The sequence below is a fragment of the Orbicella franksi genome, chromosome 13 (genome assembly GCF_964199315.1).
Source record: "Orbicella franksi chromosome 13, jaOrbFran1.1, whole genome shotgun sequence".
NCBI classification, from domain to species: Eukaryota; Metazoa; Cnidaria; class Anthozoa; order Scleractinia; family Merulinidae; genus Orbicella; species Orbicella franksi.
In genome coordinates, this window is record NC_138157.1 from 19,314,443 (window position 1) to 19,328,976 (window position 14,534).

General features: G+C 37.7%; 1 protein-coding gene across 1 annotated transcript; it reads left to right on the top strand.

Annotated features, from left to right (window-relative positions):
• The first annotated feature begins 7,411 nt into the window (after positions 1 to 7,411).
• LOC145465600 (uncharacterized) lies at positions 7,412 to 14,282 on the top strand. The gene is made up of 2 exons (XM_081449376.1): positions 7,412 to 9,484; positions 11,165 to 14,282. Exons 1-2 carry the CDS (start codon positions 9,173 to 9,175, stop codon positions 11,234 to 11,236), a joined length of 384 nt encoding a protein of 127 aa, XP_081305502.1. The 5' UTR covers positions 7,412 to 9,172; the 3' UTR covers positions 11,237 to 14,282.
• The last annotated feature ends 252 nt before the right edge of the window (positions 14,283 to 14,534 follow it).

The following is a 14,534-nucleotide window of genomic DNA, read 5'->3' on the forward strand; positions in this document are numbered from 1 at the left end:
GGACATTGGAGCGACTACGAGAACGATTACTCAATGCAACACGCACATGCGGACAGTCTACCCGGATTTTTTTCCCGAAACGACATTCTGTAGCAGCAGTATTTCAATGCAAAGTACAGGAGTTTTTAACCAAAACGCTTGCTTGGGAATAAAGCTTCTCAAAATCGGTGGAAAACGAGAATGTTTTGAAAAACAAAGAGGAATTGCCGCCTGGCTTAAGTTTTTTGGCTAAGAATGCGTCTAGCGTATTATGCAAAACTTGTTGCCGGATCAACAAACAAACCTGGCAGGTGTAGAATTGTCGAAAAATCTTTTTCCATCCAGCGTTTTATGCTGAGGAATAGGATTGTTAATGTCATTTTAGTAGTAGTAGCAATAGCTGAAGTAGCAGTAAGACTCGTTGTTGTTTATTAAATCCGTCGTCTGGCTCTAATTTACTTTTCTGATAAAACAGAAAACTTTGTTATGGGGTGCAATTAATTTGATTTGTATTGGGCAGGTTGTGATGGGCATAAAAGAGATATTTTTGTACAGAAAACGTGCTGTTTACCTCGCTCTAATTTGCGAAAACTTAATTTTCTTAAAAGAAACTGAATTACCTCCGTTTCAGGGGTTTCTCAATAAATAGGAAGAAATAGGTTTTAACCACGATCGAGGCAACTTGCGTAGATTCTATAATTACAAACAATGCAATGAGCTCCACGCAAACAACGTTGTTTGCGCAAATTCTCACAATCGCCCATCACAAAATTTCAATTTCTGTTATTTTTTGAACGCGCCTCTTTTCGCTTAAGAAATTAATGACCTATAGTGATTCATGTTCGAGTGAGATCGTTTCATGCTATATAAAATGAGGTAAACAGGGTGCGAAGCACAGTGCTAAATATTAATCATAAAATTTGATTTATAAAGCGCTTATCTATTTGATACCAATTTTTACTCATTTGTATTAATTCGCCATTTCACCCATTTTCCTTGATTGAGAGCGTTGCAAAAATCAACAAAACATTCCAACTCAGGAGTTATTCCAACTTTCACCCAGTTCCATTGTAATTTGATAGTCCATGTGCTGATTTGCCGCTTCGTCGGGAAGAGACCACTCTGAGGACAAGTGCCTCAGTGCCTTCTGACAGCGAATATTCGCTTAAGCACTGGTAGAATTTCCGATATTGGTTTCCCGATGACAGGACAGCGAGAGTAGTCCGAAAGTTACCGCGCCATGACTGCGTGATCAGCTGCTTAGCAACTTCGACAGGAAGACTGCGAGTTCAGTCCGATCTCGGAGGTCTGAATTCGTGGTAAACGTGTGCTTGGTATCTCACCGAGACTGTGAATGACTACTGAGTGAACAAAACAATACAGTGATGTCAGAGTGAGTCCTTCAGTAACGGTAAACTTACTAATGATATCTCGGGCTTCGCAGAACTGCAACAGTGATAACCTAGCAAACGACTTAAAAAAAAAAACACTGCTACAACTAAAGGTTGCAGACAACAAGCCACGTTGCTATTTCATTTTCACATCGACGCGGAAGAAATCCAGCATTGAACTTCATTATAATTTCCTGAAGTACTTTTAATGCAAGTACTTCATACGCGGAAGAAATCTTGATGCAGGGATGAAAGTCCACTTATGCTTTGCATTTTTCCGTTAGCGTCTATTGATCAGCATTGCTTATTTCAGTAGTGCTTATGTGCCAAACTTAATTTTGGTTTTGAATGAACCATGGTGCATTATATTTTTCTTTGTGCGACTAAGGCAAGTCGATCCTTTTTCAAACCTTCAAAATCAAATGCGCCAACGTGATTGCCTCGGCAGACGCTTACTGGGCGTGTATGTTTTGTATCGAAACGTTTGGGCACGTTATTTTTCAGCTTTTTGTTAAGTTGAGATTATACAAAACATTGTCTAGGCTTTAAAAGGGAATTGCTTCGAGAAAAATCTTACATTTTATTAACGCGTGTTACGGTGACAATACCTTTCAACTTTAAGTGGCGTAAACTCTTTCGATTATATCATACGATGCCACTTTACCGTTTACGCTCCTTAACTGCCGGCTTATATTATGTTCGACCAAGATAAAGGACCTGCTTGAAAACAGCCAAGGTTGATGTGGCTTTCACTCTTAATATTGTAATTTATATATTTATGTTCTATTTTTGAACTTAAGTTCTGTTTTTTTCTGTGATGCTATTAGCATTACGGCCCCGACTTGAGGGTGCAGATTTACATCACCATATATGGTAAAACTGAGTGTGTTTGTTGACGTATTAGGCCAAAACAAATCAGTCGGAAATAATACGTCGTGTACTTCCCTCTGCGGTGTCTCGGCCACTTTGCTAGTCAATATTGATGTTTGCGTTTGCTGCGCAGATGTTCAACCAGGGGTTATTAGAAATTCTAGTCACGTCTTCAGAGTTAAAAGGGTGTTGTTCTTGTAATCACCGAATCAGTAGGACTGAAATTAAATTCTAAATAAATGTCTTTAGCCACGCTAGTCAGGGGTATATTCAATGTTGCTAGTAAAAGTAAGATAAGATAAAAACAAATTCAGCTTACATTATGAAAAAGGTTGACTGACTTTTGCTAGCATGATATCTAAATAGACCTGTATTTTTGTTGGACAATGTGTCAGGCTTTTGATATACGATAATGCATGTTGTCCTGTTGTGTAGGTTGCGCTATTAAGCCTTGGTCAGTGTTTTTTTTTTAAAGTTGGAAATGCCCGTGTTTGTTACTCCTGTTAGCTATTGTTACAAAAGACGCCGCTATCAAATAACATATGAAATGTTTATGCTAATATCGTATTGACGTCTTCTACCTTTGGGGTAATGTCAGTCTGATTAAATGACTAATATCAATCTTACACTGTTCCAAAAACAACAATCATTTTGCTTGAATTATGTAGAGCCGCGCTCACTTTTCCGTTTCACTTGACGGTGTAACATTGATCAAATTTTACTGTTTATTCAAGTTGTTATCAGGGAATCTGCTTCTCACAGAAGTCATCAAGTACAGAACAACCCACAACTGAGGAAAGAGGTTTCACGCGAAAGAAGAGAATCTTTTGGATCTCGAATTGTTTCTAAGAAAAACAATTAAGCCAGAAAATTTGACTTACAATCATGGAAAAATCTTCTTCTAAGAAAGTCTTCCGTGCCCATGTGGTGTCATCTAACATGTCTCGTGAAAAACGTAGACTAGCGGCAAAAGAGCCCACGCGAAAGAGCCGAACGGAGATGTTCTGGTGCAAAGGTTCGAAAATACTTCCAGATTTTTTCCCGCCTGACAAGCTAAAGAGGAAAACATTAAATCATCAAACGATCCTTTCAGTTGTCAAAAGGATTAGCATAGTGAAACAGTACTCCTGGGAAAATGAAGAAAGCGGAGAGTCTGAAGCGCAAACGATCGCTAAATCGTGGATGATGTACTTTGGCTTTGGCGCTTGTGAAACGTGATTTTCTCATTTAAAACATTGTGTTGTACGAGACGTCTTCCATAAATACAATTCTATCTAATTATTTTTTAAAAAAAGGACGAATCTTTTTCGTTGTCTTAATGGAACCATAATTGCAATTATATATCACGTCTACAACATTCTTATTGTTGTGAAAATGCTGGTAATTCAAGCTTGTCTTGAATAATGAAAGACTAAAACTTTCTAAAACAATGATTTGGAAGTATTGATTTATTCCATATCCATTTGCCCGCAGTTATGCAAATGACTATAAAATAATTTTATTTTGATTTACCGTTTAGAAAGATTAAACAAAACACTGTCCATTGTACGTTTACTCTTAACACTACACTTGAGGGTAAAGTCAAAAACAAAACTTGCTACGACATAACACAAACTCTTTAAAGGCGTTTACCAGCAAACTTTCAAACCTGTCACTATTGGTTTATTGCCTCTCTTTCACACTCCAACAGGAGGAAACGGTCAATGGTTGTGGTAATCTGACGGTTCAATCCGTTTGAGCTGAAAACCTTGCTTAGAGACAACAGTGTCGCTAATTTGTTAACATATACATTATGATTCGACCCATCATCATCATTATCGAATTAAGTATTACAAAACTACGTTTTTAGAATTAAAATAAATTGAAATATAATTGAAATTAAAACATAATTCGTATTTCATTTTATTTCAATATTTCATAACTTTAAGCTTCGTAACAACTTGTTAAAAACACACAGTTCGGATGTAGACGTGCTCTTCTGGTCGTGTAAGTTAAAATCATGATTTGCATGCATACCAGTTTAACAATGTCCTTGGTCAGGGCGCAAACCCTCAGCATATTTATCAGGTTGTCGTAAAAATATGACGGTGTTCATTTATACTCCTGGTCGAGTGAGGCATTGTTCAGTGAATCATGCACAGAAACACAAATACGAAAGATCAGTCCTGATTTCGATCTCGTACCTCTAGATCTAAGGTTCGAAGTCCGGCATACTACTAGGCCATACCTGTAATGGGCACAATTTATCTATTAGCAAGAAAGGCCTGAAATACATGACTCGTATTGATCGTCGCTTGTTAGATTGTAAATAGCAACCTCACGCTTTAAGAGAAAAAAAAAACGAATCATCAATTCATGTATTTGTTGGGACTCTTTGCTCTAAATTTCTTTTGACAATATGTGATATCAGTAACATAGCAATGTTATGCGTGCCCACTTGTGAATTTCGTGTGAAGGTGGGTGCAATCTGTAAGAATTTATTATATCAACAACGGATAATGACGAGATCAAACCGGGAGCATCAAACAATCGTTATCCTGCCAGTTCACACATCTTCTCGCTTTTCGCCAATGATAATGATTTGACCATGCTCTTTTCTAATGCATGCAGCACTAACGACGAGGAGACAAACAAACAGACAGACGTACCCGTTAACTGTTTTGCGTCTTGTGTCTGTTCTTAAGGACGTGTGCTGGGTGTATACGTCACTGGTTTGCTGTCAATTTCTGGGTATGATGCTGATTCTATTTATAGTTTTGAATCACCTCAAGTAAACAGCGCCGGGTAGTAGAAATATCAGACGGTAACCGATTGTCAGCAACCAAACTTGGCATGCGAAAAGGATGATAATCACCAGAAAATACGTTTTAAAAGACAGCCTGGAAATTCCTTCGACACAGAAAGTCTTTCAAGGATATATGATGCCATGTAACAGTTCTCGTAAAAAACGCAGATTGAGCAAGTCTGAACGGACACGGCAGCGCCAAGAGATGTTATGTCGAAAAGGTTCGAGAATGCTACCAGATTTTTTCCCGCTTGATGAAGAAAAGAAAGAAACCTTGAATCATCAAATCATTCTTTTAACTAAACAGATTAGCACAGTGAAGCGGTACTCCTGGGAAAATGAGGAAAGCGGAGAGTCTGAAGCGAAAACGATCGCTGAATCGTGGATGAGGTACTTTGGCCTCGAGACCTGTGATTCTTGATGTTCTTTTAAGGACTGTGTTTGTTACCATGCCTGAAAGAAATTCGTTTGACAAAGAATGCGCATTGTCAGTTTTACGCAATATCAAAGCAGTTCATGTTAATCTCTAAGACGAATTATAATGAGCGTGGTTTCATCTTGAGATTAGTTGAAAATGTTGCATAATAGACTCTATCAATTATTTTACCTTGCATGCCCGTGCTACTATTTGCAAACGTATCTGCTAATTGGATTCTTGTTTTTAGTTCCGTTTTTTCCCAAAACACGACTAATTGTAAACAATTTTGTTTCTTGGGTGAAACTAAACAGATTTTGACATCTTTCAATGTCACAGAAAACCTCACACACGTAGCTAAAAATAATTGTTTTGAAGCAACATCAGAACATTTATCTAATTTCGCCCTATAGGATAGCGCTGCAAGTATATTCATTAAGAAAGTAAACGATTCTGCTTCAGACAGTTGAGGTGTTGTAAATAATCATTAGGGAATCAGAGTTTGAGACTTGGTTTCGTATCACCGATGTAAAGCGAACATAAAAATCTCAAATAAACTGCTTGTAAGTAAATATCGAGAATCCTCAATCGGAGACAGAACCGAAGCTTCGGATTTTCTTCCTATTAACGGAGAGACCCGAAGTAAGTCATTGCGACTTCAATTTTTTTGGAACAATCTTGCAGTCAGATCAAATTACGCAAGATGGAAAAGAGAAAATAAATTACGTAAGAAGGAACACTTCAAGACAGACAGAAGCTTCCCTTGAATCCATGTGTTTAGACAGTATGGAACTATTACCACAACATAACTCTAAAAAACATTTTCGACAAAAAATCTCCTAAGTCGTCTAAATCTGAGCTTTTTGACAAATCATAGAATGCAGAAACCCGAATAGGCACAAAAGACCCGGGAGATGTCTTGAAAAGGTCCGAAAAGCTCTCCAGGTTTTTTTCCCTTATGACACACCAAGTAAAAGGAAGGCATTAGATCCGGCAAAGCACAGATAGCCAAGGGTCCATAAAGCCCGAATGATGACTTAATCATGGAAGATGTACTTTTTGCGTCGGGGCCGGTGATACTTGGTGCTCTGTTATGTAGAAATAACCGCATACCATTCGTGTTGACGAATGACCGTCCAGTAGCACCTCAATGCTTTTCAGAGACTGGACAGGATACTTTCACGTTTTAAACAAAACCGTCGACTGAGGAATTTAGAATGTATGCTTGTAACTTGGTTACATGAATCATTTAAGACGAGGAGATACAAACAGAATCACCCGCCAATTGTTTTAGTTCCTTTGTTGTCTGTTCTCAAGGACGTGTGCTGTGTGTGTACGTCACTGGTTTGTTTTCAATTTCTGGGTATGATGCTGCTTCTATTTATAGTTTTGTATCACTTTAAGTAAACAGCGCCAAGTAGAAGAAATATCAGACAGTAACCGATTGTCAACAACCAAACTTGCCAAGCAAAAAGGAAGATAATCACCAGAAAATACGTTGTAAAAGACAGCATGGAAATCCTTTCGACATAGAAAGTCTTTCAAGGATATATGATGCCATGTAACAGCTCTCGTAAAAAACGCAGATTGAGCAAATCTGAACGGACACGACAGCGCCAAGAGATGTTATGTCGAAAAGGTTCGAGAATGCTACCAGATTTTTTCCCACTTGATGAACAAAAGAAAGAAACCTTGAATCATCAAGCCATTCTTTCAATTAAATCGATTAAAATAATGAAGAAATACTCTTGGGAAAATGAGGAAAGCGGAGAGTCTGAAGCGCAAACGATCACTGAATCGTGGATGATGTACTTTGGTGCCGAGGCCGGCCTGTGATTTTTTATGTTCTTTGGGGGACTGTGTGTGTTACCATGCCTAAGAAAAATTCGTTTGACAAAGAATGTGCGGTGTTTTTACTCAATATCAAAGCAGTTCATGTTAATATCTAAGACCTATTTTTAATGTAGTTTCAGCTTGAGATTAGTTGAAAAGGTTACATAATAGGGTGTATCAATTTTCTAACTAACATATCCGTGCTGCTATTTGAAAACGTATCTGCTAATTGATTTTTGTTTTTAGTTGCGTTTTTCCCCAAAACACGATAAACCTATCGCTGAATCGTGGATGATGTACTTTGGCTCCGAGGCCTATGATTCTTGATGTTCTTTTAGAGATTTGTATGTTACCATGCCTGAACGAAATTCGTTTGACAGAGGATGTACATTGTCTTTTACATAATAGGCTGTATCAATTTTCTAACTTGCATGTGCGTGCTGCTATTTGCAAACGTATCTGCTAATTGGATTCTTGTTTTTAGTTCCGTTTTTCTCCAAAACACGACTTATTGTAAACAATCTTGTTTCTTTGGCGGAACCATATAGATTTTGACATCTTTCAGTGTCACAGAAAACCTCACACACTCAGCTGAAAATAATTGTTGGGAAACAACAGCAAAACATTCATCTAATTTCGCCCTATAGAATTGCACTTCAGGCATGGTTATTAAAAACAAGGAAACGATTCTTCTTCAAACAGTTGAGGTGTATGCAAATAGTCTTTAAGGCATCAGATTTTGAGACGTGATTTCCGTATCATCAATGTAAAGCGAACATGGAAGTCTCAAATACACGATTATTTACACAGATCGCTTGTAAGTAAATATCGAGAATCGTCAGAGACATAACCGAACTTGGCTTCGGATTTTCTTCCTTTTAATGGAGAGGCCCTTTTGGTGAACTTCTTTTCAAAACTAAGTCATAGCCAGTTTAAATTTTTGAGCAATCTTGCAGTCAGATTAAAAGATCAACGAAGATCCGAAAATTACGTAAGATAGAACACTTCAAGACAGACGAAAGCTTCCCTTGAATGCATGTTTTTAGACACTATGAATCTATTACCACAACATTACTCTAAAAAAAAACATTTTCGACAAAGCATCTCCCATGTCGTCTAACTGAGCTCTTTTGACAAACTTCAGAATGCACAAACCCGGAAGATGTCTTGTGAAAGGTTCAAAAAGCTTTGCAGTTTTTTTCCTTTATGACACACCCAGTAAAAGGGAGGCATTAGATCCGGCAAAGCATAGATAACGAAGTGTCCACAAAGCCCGAATGATGACTTAATCGTGGAAGATGTAGTCTTGGCTTCGAGGCCGGTGATACTTGGTGCTCTGTTATGTAGAAGTAACCGCATACTATTCGTGTTGACAATTTCTGGGTATGATGCTGCTTCTAAGCAATTATTGGATGAGGTTTTTGTGATACCCAGAATAATCAAGGTCGAGGAAGGGGTTATCAGCCGAAGCCGAAGGCTGAGCCTGATTATTCTTACCGAGACCTTGATTATTCTGGATATCAAAAACGGAATCTAATAATTGTTTTATTACACATTGAACGAAAAAAATGGAAGTCATGTCTTTTCTTCTTCACTGACGGCAAGCAACTCAAAGTGCGCGAACTTGACATGATTACCCGTGACCTTGAGTGTCCTTGATATGATTATTGCATAATCTACAGAGATGACGTCACAGGCGCTGATTTCGAAAATTCACCGTACGCTTTCGGCCAATCAGAAAAGAGATAGTTCAATTTATAATATTTATAGTTTTGTATCACTTAAAGTGAACAGCGCCGAGTTGAAGAAATATCAGACAGTACTGAATCGATTGTCAGCAACCAAACTTGCCAAGCAAAAAGGAAGATAATCACCAGAAAATACAGTTTAAAAGACAGCATGGAAATCCCTTCCACACCGAAAATCTTTGAAGGATATATGATGCCATGTAACAACTCTCGTAAAAAACGCAGGTTGAGCAAATCTGAACGGACACGACAGCGCCAAGAGATGTTATGTCGAAAAGGTTCCAGAATGCTACCAGATTTTTTCCCGCTTGATGAGCAAAAGAAAGAAACCTTGAATCAGCAAATCATTCTTTCAACCAAAGCGATTAACATAGTGAAGAAGTACTCTTGGGAAAATGAGGAAAGCGGAGAGTCTGAAGCTCAAACGATCGCTAAATCGTGGATGATATACTTTGGCGCCGAGGCCTGTGATTCTTGATGTTCTTTTAGGGACTGTGTGTGTTACCATACCTGAGAAAAATTTGTTTGACAAAGAATTTGTAATGTTTTTACTCAATATCAAAGCAGTTCATGTTAATCTCTAAGACGAATTATAATGTAGTTTCAGCTTGGGATTAGTTGAAAAGGTTACATAATAGGGTGTATCAATTTTCTAACTAACATTTTCGTGCTGCTATTTGGAAACGTATCCGCTAATTGATTCTTGTTTTTAGTTGCGTTTTTCCCCAAAACACGATAAACGTATCGCTGAATCGTGGATGATGTACTTTGGCTCCGAGGCCTATGATTCTTGATGTTCTTTTAGAGATTTGTATGTTACCATGTCTGAACGAAATTCGTTTGACAGAGGATGTACATTGTCTTTTACAAAATAGGCTGTATCAATTTTCTAACTTGCATGTGCGTGCTGCTATTTGCAAACGTATCTGCTAATTGGATTCTTGTTTTTAGTTCCGTTTTTCTCCAAAACACGACTTATTGTAAACAATCTTGTTTCTTTGGCGGAACCACACAGATTTTGATATCTTTCAGTGTCACAGAAAACCTCACACACTTAGCTGAAAATAGTTGTTGGGAAACAACAGCAAAACATTCACCTAATTTCGCCCTATAGGATTGCACTTTAAGCATGGTTATTAAAAACAAGGAAACGATTCTTCTTCAAACAGTTGAGGTGTATGCAAATAGTCATTTAGGCATAAGATTTTGAGACGTGATTTCCGTATCATCAATGTAAAGCGAACACGGAAGTCTCAAATACACGATTAGTTACAAAGATCGCTTGTAAGTAAATATCGAAAATCGTCAGAGACATAACCGAACTTGGCTTCGGATTTTCTTCCTTTTAATGGAGAGGCCCTTTTGGTGAACTTCTTTTCAAAACTAAGTCATAGCCAGTTTAAATTTTTGAGCAATCTTGCAGTCAGATTAAAATATCAACGAAGATCCGAAAATTACGAAGGATAGAACACTTCAAGACAGACGAAAGCTTCCCTTGAAACCATGTTTTTAGACACTATGAAAGTATTACCACAACAGAACTTTAAAAAAAAAAAGCATTTTCGACAAAACATCTCCCGTGTCGTCTAAAAGTGAGCTTTTTTGACAAACTACAGAATGCACAAACCCGGGAGATGTCTTGTGAAAGGTTCAAACGCTTTGCATTTTTTTTTCCTTTATGATACACCCAGTAAAAGGAAGGTATTAGATCCGGCAAAGCATAGATAACCAAGGGTCTACAAAGCCCGAATGATGATTCGGAAAGATGTGGAAGATGCAGTTTTTGCGTCGGGGCCGGTGATACTTGGTGCTCTGTTATGTAGAAATAACCGCATACCATTCGTGTTGACGAATGACCGTCCAGTAGCACCTCAATGCTTTTCAGAGACTGGACAGGATACTTTCAAGTTTTAAAGAAAACCGTAGACTAAGGAATTTATAATGTATGCTTGTTACTTGGTAACATGAATCATTTAAGACGAGGAGATACAAACAGAACCCCCCCCCCCACCCCCAATTGTTTCAGTTCCTTTGTTGTCTGTTCTCAAGGACGTGTGCTGTGTGTGTACGTCACTGGTTTGTTTTCAATTTCTGGGTATGATGCTGCTTCTATTTATAGTTTTGTATCACTTTACGTAAACAGCGCCGAGTAGAAGAAATATCAGACAGTAACCGATTGTCAACAACCAAACTTGCCAAGCAAAAAGGAAGATAAACACCAGAAAATACAGTCTAAAAGACAGCATGGAAATCCTTTCGACATAGAAAGTCTTTCAAGGATATATGATACCATGTAACAGCACTCGTACGAACCGCAGATTGAGCAAATCTGAACGGACACGGCAGCGCCAGGGGATGTTATGTCGAAAAGGTTCCAGAATGCTACCAGATTTTTTCCCGCTTGATGAACAAAAGAAAGAAACCTTGAATCATCAAATCATTCTTTCAACCTGAAACGGATTAAAATAGTGAAGAAATACTCTTGGGAAAATGAGGAAAGCGGAGAGTCTGAAACTCAAACGATCGCTGAATCGTAGATGATGTACTTGGGCGTCGAGACCTGTGATTCTTGATGCTCTTTGGGGGACTGTGTGTGTTACCATGCCTGAGAAAAATTCGTTTGACAAAGAATTTGTAATGTTTTTACTCAGTATCTAAGCAGTTTATGTTAATCTCTAGGACGAATTATAATGTAGTTTCAGCTTGAGATTAGTTGAAAAGGTTACATAATAGGGTGTATCAATTTTCTAACTAACATGTCCGTGCTGCTATTTGAAAACGTATTTGCTAATTGATTTTTGTTTTTAGTTGCGTTTTCAGCCAAAACACGATAAGCCTATCGCTGAATCGTGGATGATGTACTGTGGCCTTGAAGCCTATGATTCTTGATGTTCTTTTAGAGATTTGTATGTTACCATGTCTGAACGAAATTCGTTTGACAGAGGATGTACATTGTTTTTATTCAATATCAAAGCAGTTCATGTTAATCTCTAAGACGAATTACAGTGTCCTTTCATCTTGAAGATTAGTTGAAAAGTTACATAATAGACTACATCAATTTTCTGACTTGCATGCCCGTGCTGCTATTTGCAAATGTATTTGCTAATTGATTCTTGTTTCTCGTCTCGTTTTTCCCCAAAACACGACTAATTGTAAACAATTTTGTTTCTTGGGCGGATCTAAACACATTGCGACATTTTTCAGTGCCACAGAAAACCTCACACACGTAGCTGAAAGTAATTGTTTTGAAACAACATCAAAACATTCATCTAATTTCGCCCTATATGATTGCATTACATGCATGTTTATTGAAATTAAGGAAACGATTCTTCTTCAAACAGTTGAGGTGTATGTAGATAGTCATTAAGGCATCAGATCTTGAGAAGTGTTTCCGTATCATCAATGTAAAGCGAATATGGAAGTCTCAAATAAACGATTATTTACAAAGACCGCTTGTAAGTAAATATCGAGAATCCTCAGATAGTTTTGAATCACTTTCAGTAAACAGCGCCGAGTAGAAGAAATGTCAGACGGGAACCGATTGTCAGCAACTGAACTTGCTAAGCAAAAAGGAAGATAACCACCAGAAAATACGTTGTAAAAGACAGCATGGAAATCCCTTCGACATAGAAAGTCTTTCAAGGATATATGATGCCATGTAACAGCTCTCGTACAAAACGCAGATTGAGCAAATCTGAATGGACACGGCAGCGCCAGGGGATGTTATGTCGAAAAGGTTCCAGAATGCTACCGGATTTTTTCCCGTTTGATGAACAAAAGAAAGAAACCTTGAATCATGAGATCATTCTTTCAACCAAAGCGATTAACATAGTGAAGAAATACTCTTGGGAAAATGAGGAAAGCAGAGAGTCTGACGCTCAAACGATCGCTGAATCGTGGATGATGTACTTTGGTCTCGAGGCCAGTGATTCTTGATGTTCTTTGGGGGACTGTGTGTGTTATCATGCCTGAGAAAAATTCTTTTGACAGAGAATGTGCATTGTTATATCAGAGCATGTCATGTTAATATGCAAGACTATTTTTAATGTAGATTCAGCTTGAGATTAGTTAAAAAGGTTACATCATAGGCTATATCAATTTTCTAACTTGCATGTCCGTGCTGCTATTTGCAAACGCATCTGCTAATTGGATTCTTCTTTTAATTTCCGTCTTTCCCCAAAACACGACCAATTGTAAACAATTTTCTTAGGCGGAACTAATTAATAAACAGATTTTGACATCTCTCAGTGTCACACACGTCGCTGAAAATAATTAATAATGTTTTGAAGCAACATCCAAACTCTTGATCTAATTTCGTCCTTTAGGATTGTACTTCAAGCATGTTCATTAAAAACAAGGAAACGATTCTGCTTCAAACAGTTGAAGGTGTATGCAAATAATCATTAGGGAAACTGATTTTGGAGACGCGATTTCCGTATCATTGATGTAAAGCAAACGGGGAAGTCTCAAGTAAACGATTTTTTAGAACGACCACTTTTAAGTAAAATATCGAGAATCGTCAGTCAGAGACAGAACCGAAGCTTCGGATTTTCTTCCATCCAGCGGAGAGAACCTTTTGGTGAACTTGTTTTTAAAACTAAGTCTTAGCGAGTTTATTATTTTTTTTAGCAAACTTGCATAGAGATTAAAGGTCAACTGAGATCCGGAAAATTTCGCAAGACTGAGAACACTTCAATAAAGACGACAGCTCCCACGTTTTTAGACTCTATGAAACTATTGCCACAACGTAACTCTAAAACAACATTTTTGACAAACAAATCAAATTTTTGGCAATTTCTGCGGGGCCTCACTTCCTCATGAAATATTTATTAGAAGATTCTAAAGAAATAGAATCAACAATCATGTGATGAAACGAGGGATTTAAAGGAAGCCAGGAAATTTGCGTTGGTTATGTTGTGAAGGCATGTATTTAGATTTTTCCCGCATTGTCGAATTTCCTGTGACTTGTTTGAAAAATTCCTGTCGCCAATATTACCAGGAGAAATATTCCTGAAATAGGCACCAAATTTACATTTTTTTTTCCATGGTTACTATTTGATTTGTTTTATATGCATTGTAACAAGCTTAGACAATCGTGTGATGATTTTGGGCAGCGGTTATGAAATGATGCGAGAGAGATTTCTCAAAATGTTTAGTCATCAACTTTCTGGGCACGGTGGTAAATTAATAAATATAGAAAGAACGTTTACCAGAATAGGGATTTTCTGCACCCGCTTTTATTATTTGCTCCACTTGACTTTCGCGAACGAGTAACCATCACTTAATATCTTACAGTTGCACCGCGATTCTCTTTCATTTTCATTTCTAAAATATTACTCGTTTGCAGTAAAACGAGGAAAGAAAATGTTCCATTTTGACAAGGAGACATTTACAAACCCACATGTGAGGGTTGGAGTTCAATTTTGCCAGTCCTTCCAAATCATTGAAGCTGAGTTCAAAGATTTCTCTTTCGCAGTTTCGTCAATTTCAATTTTGTTCCTCTTCACCGCATA

Excerpts from the sequence above, each read along its gene's own strand:
- LOC145465600 (XM_081449376.1), top strand. The coding sequence starts at position 9,173 with ATGGAAATCCCTTCCACACCGAAAATCTTTGAAGGATATATGATGCCA. Across the intron at positions 9,485-11,164 it reads TGATATACTTTGGCGCCGAG|CGCCGAGTAGAAGAAATATC; the intron begins GCCTGTGATTCT and ends TTACGTAAACAG.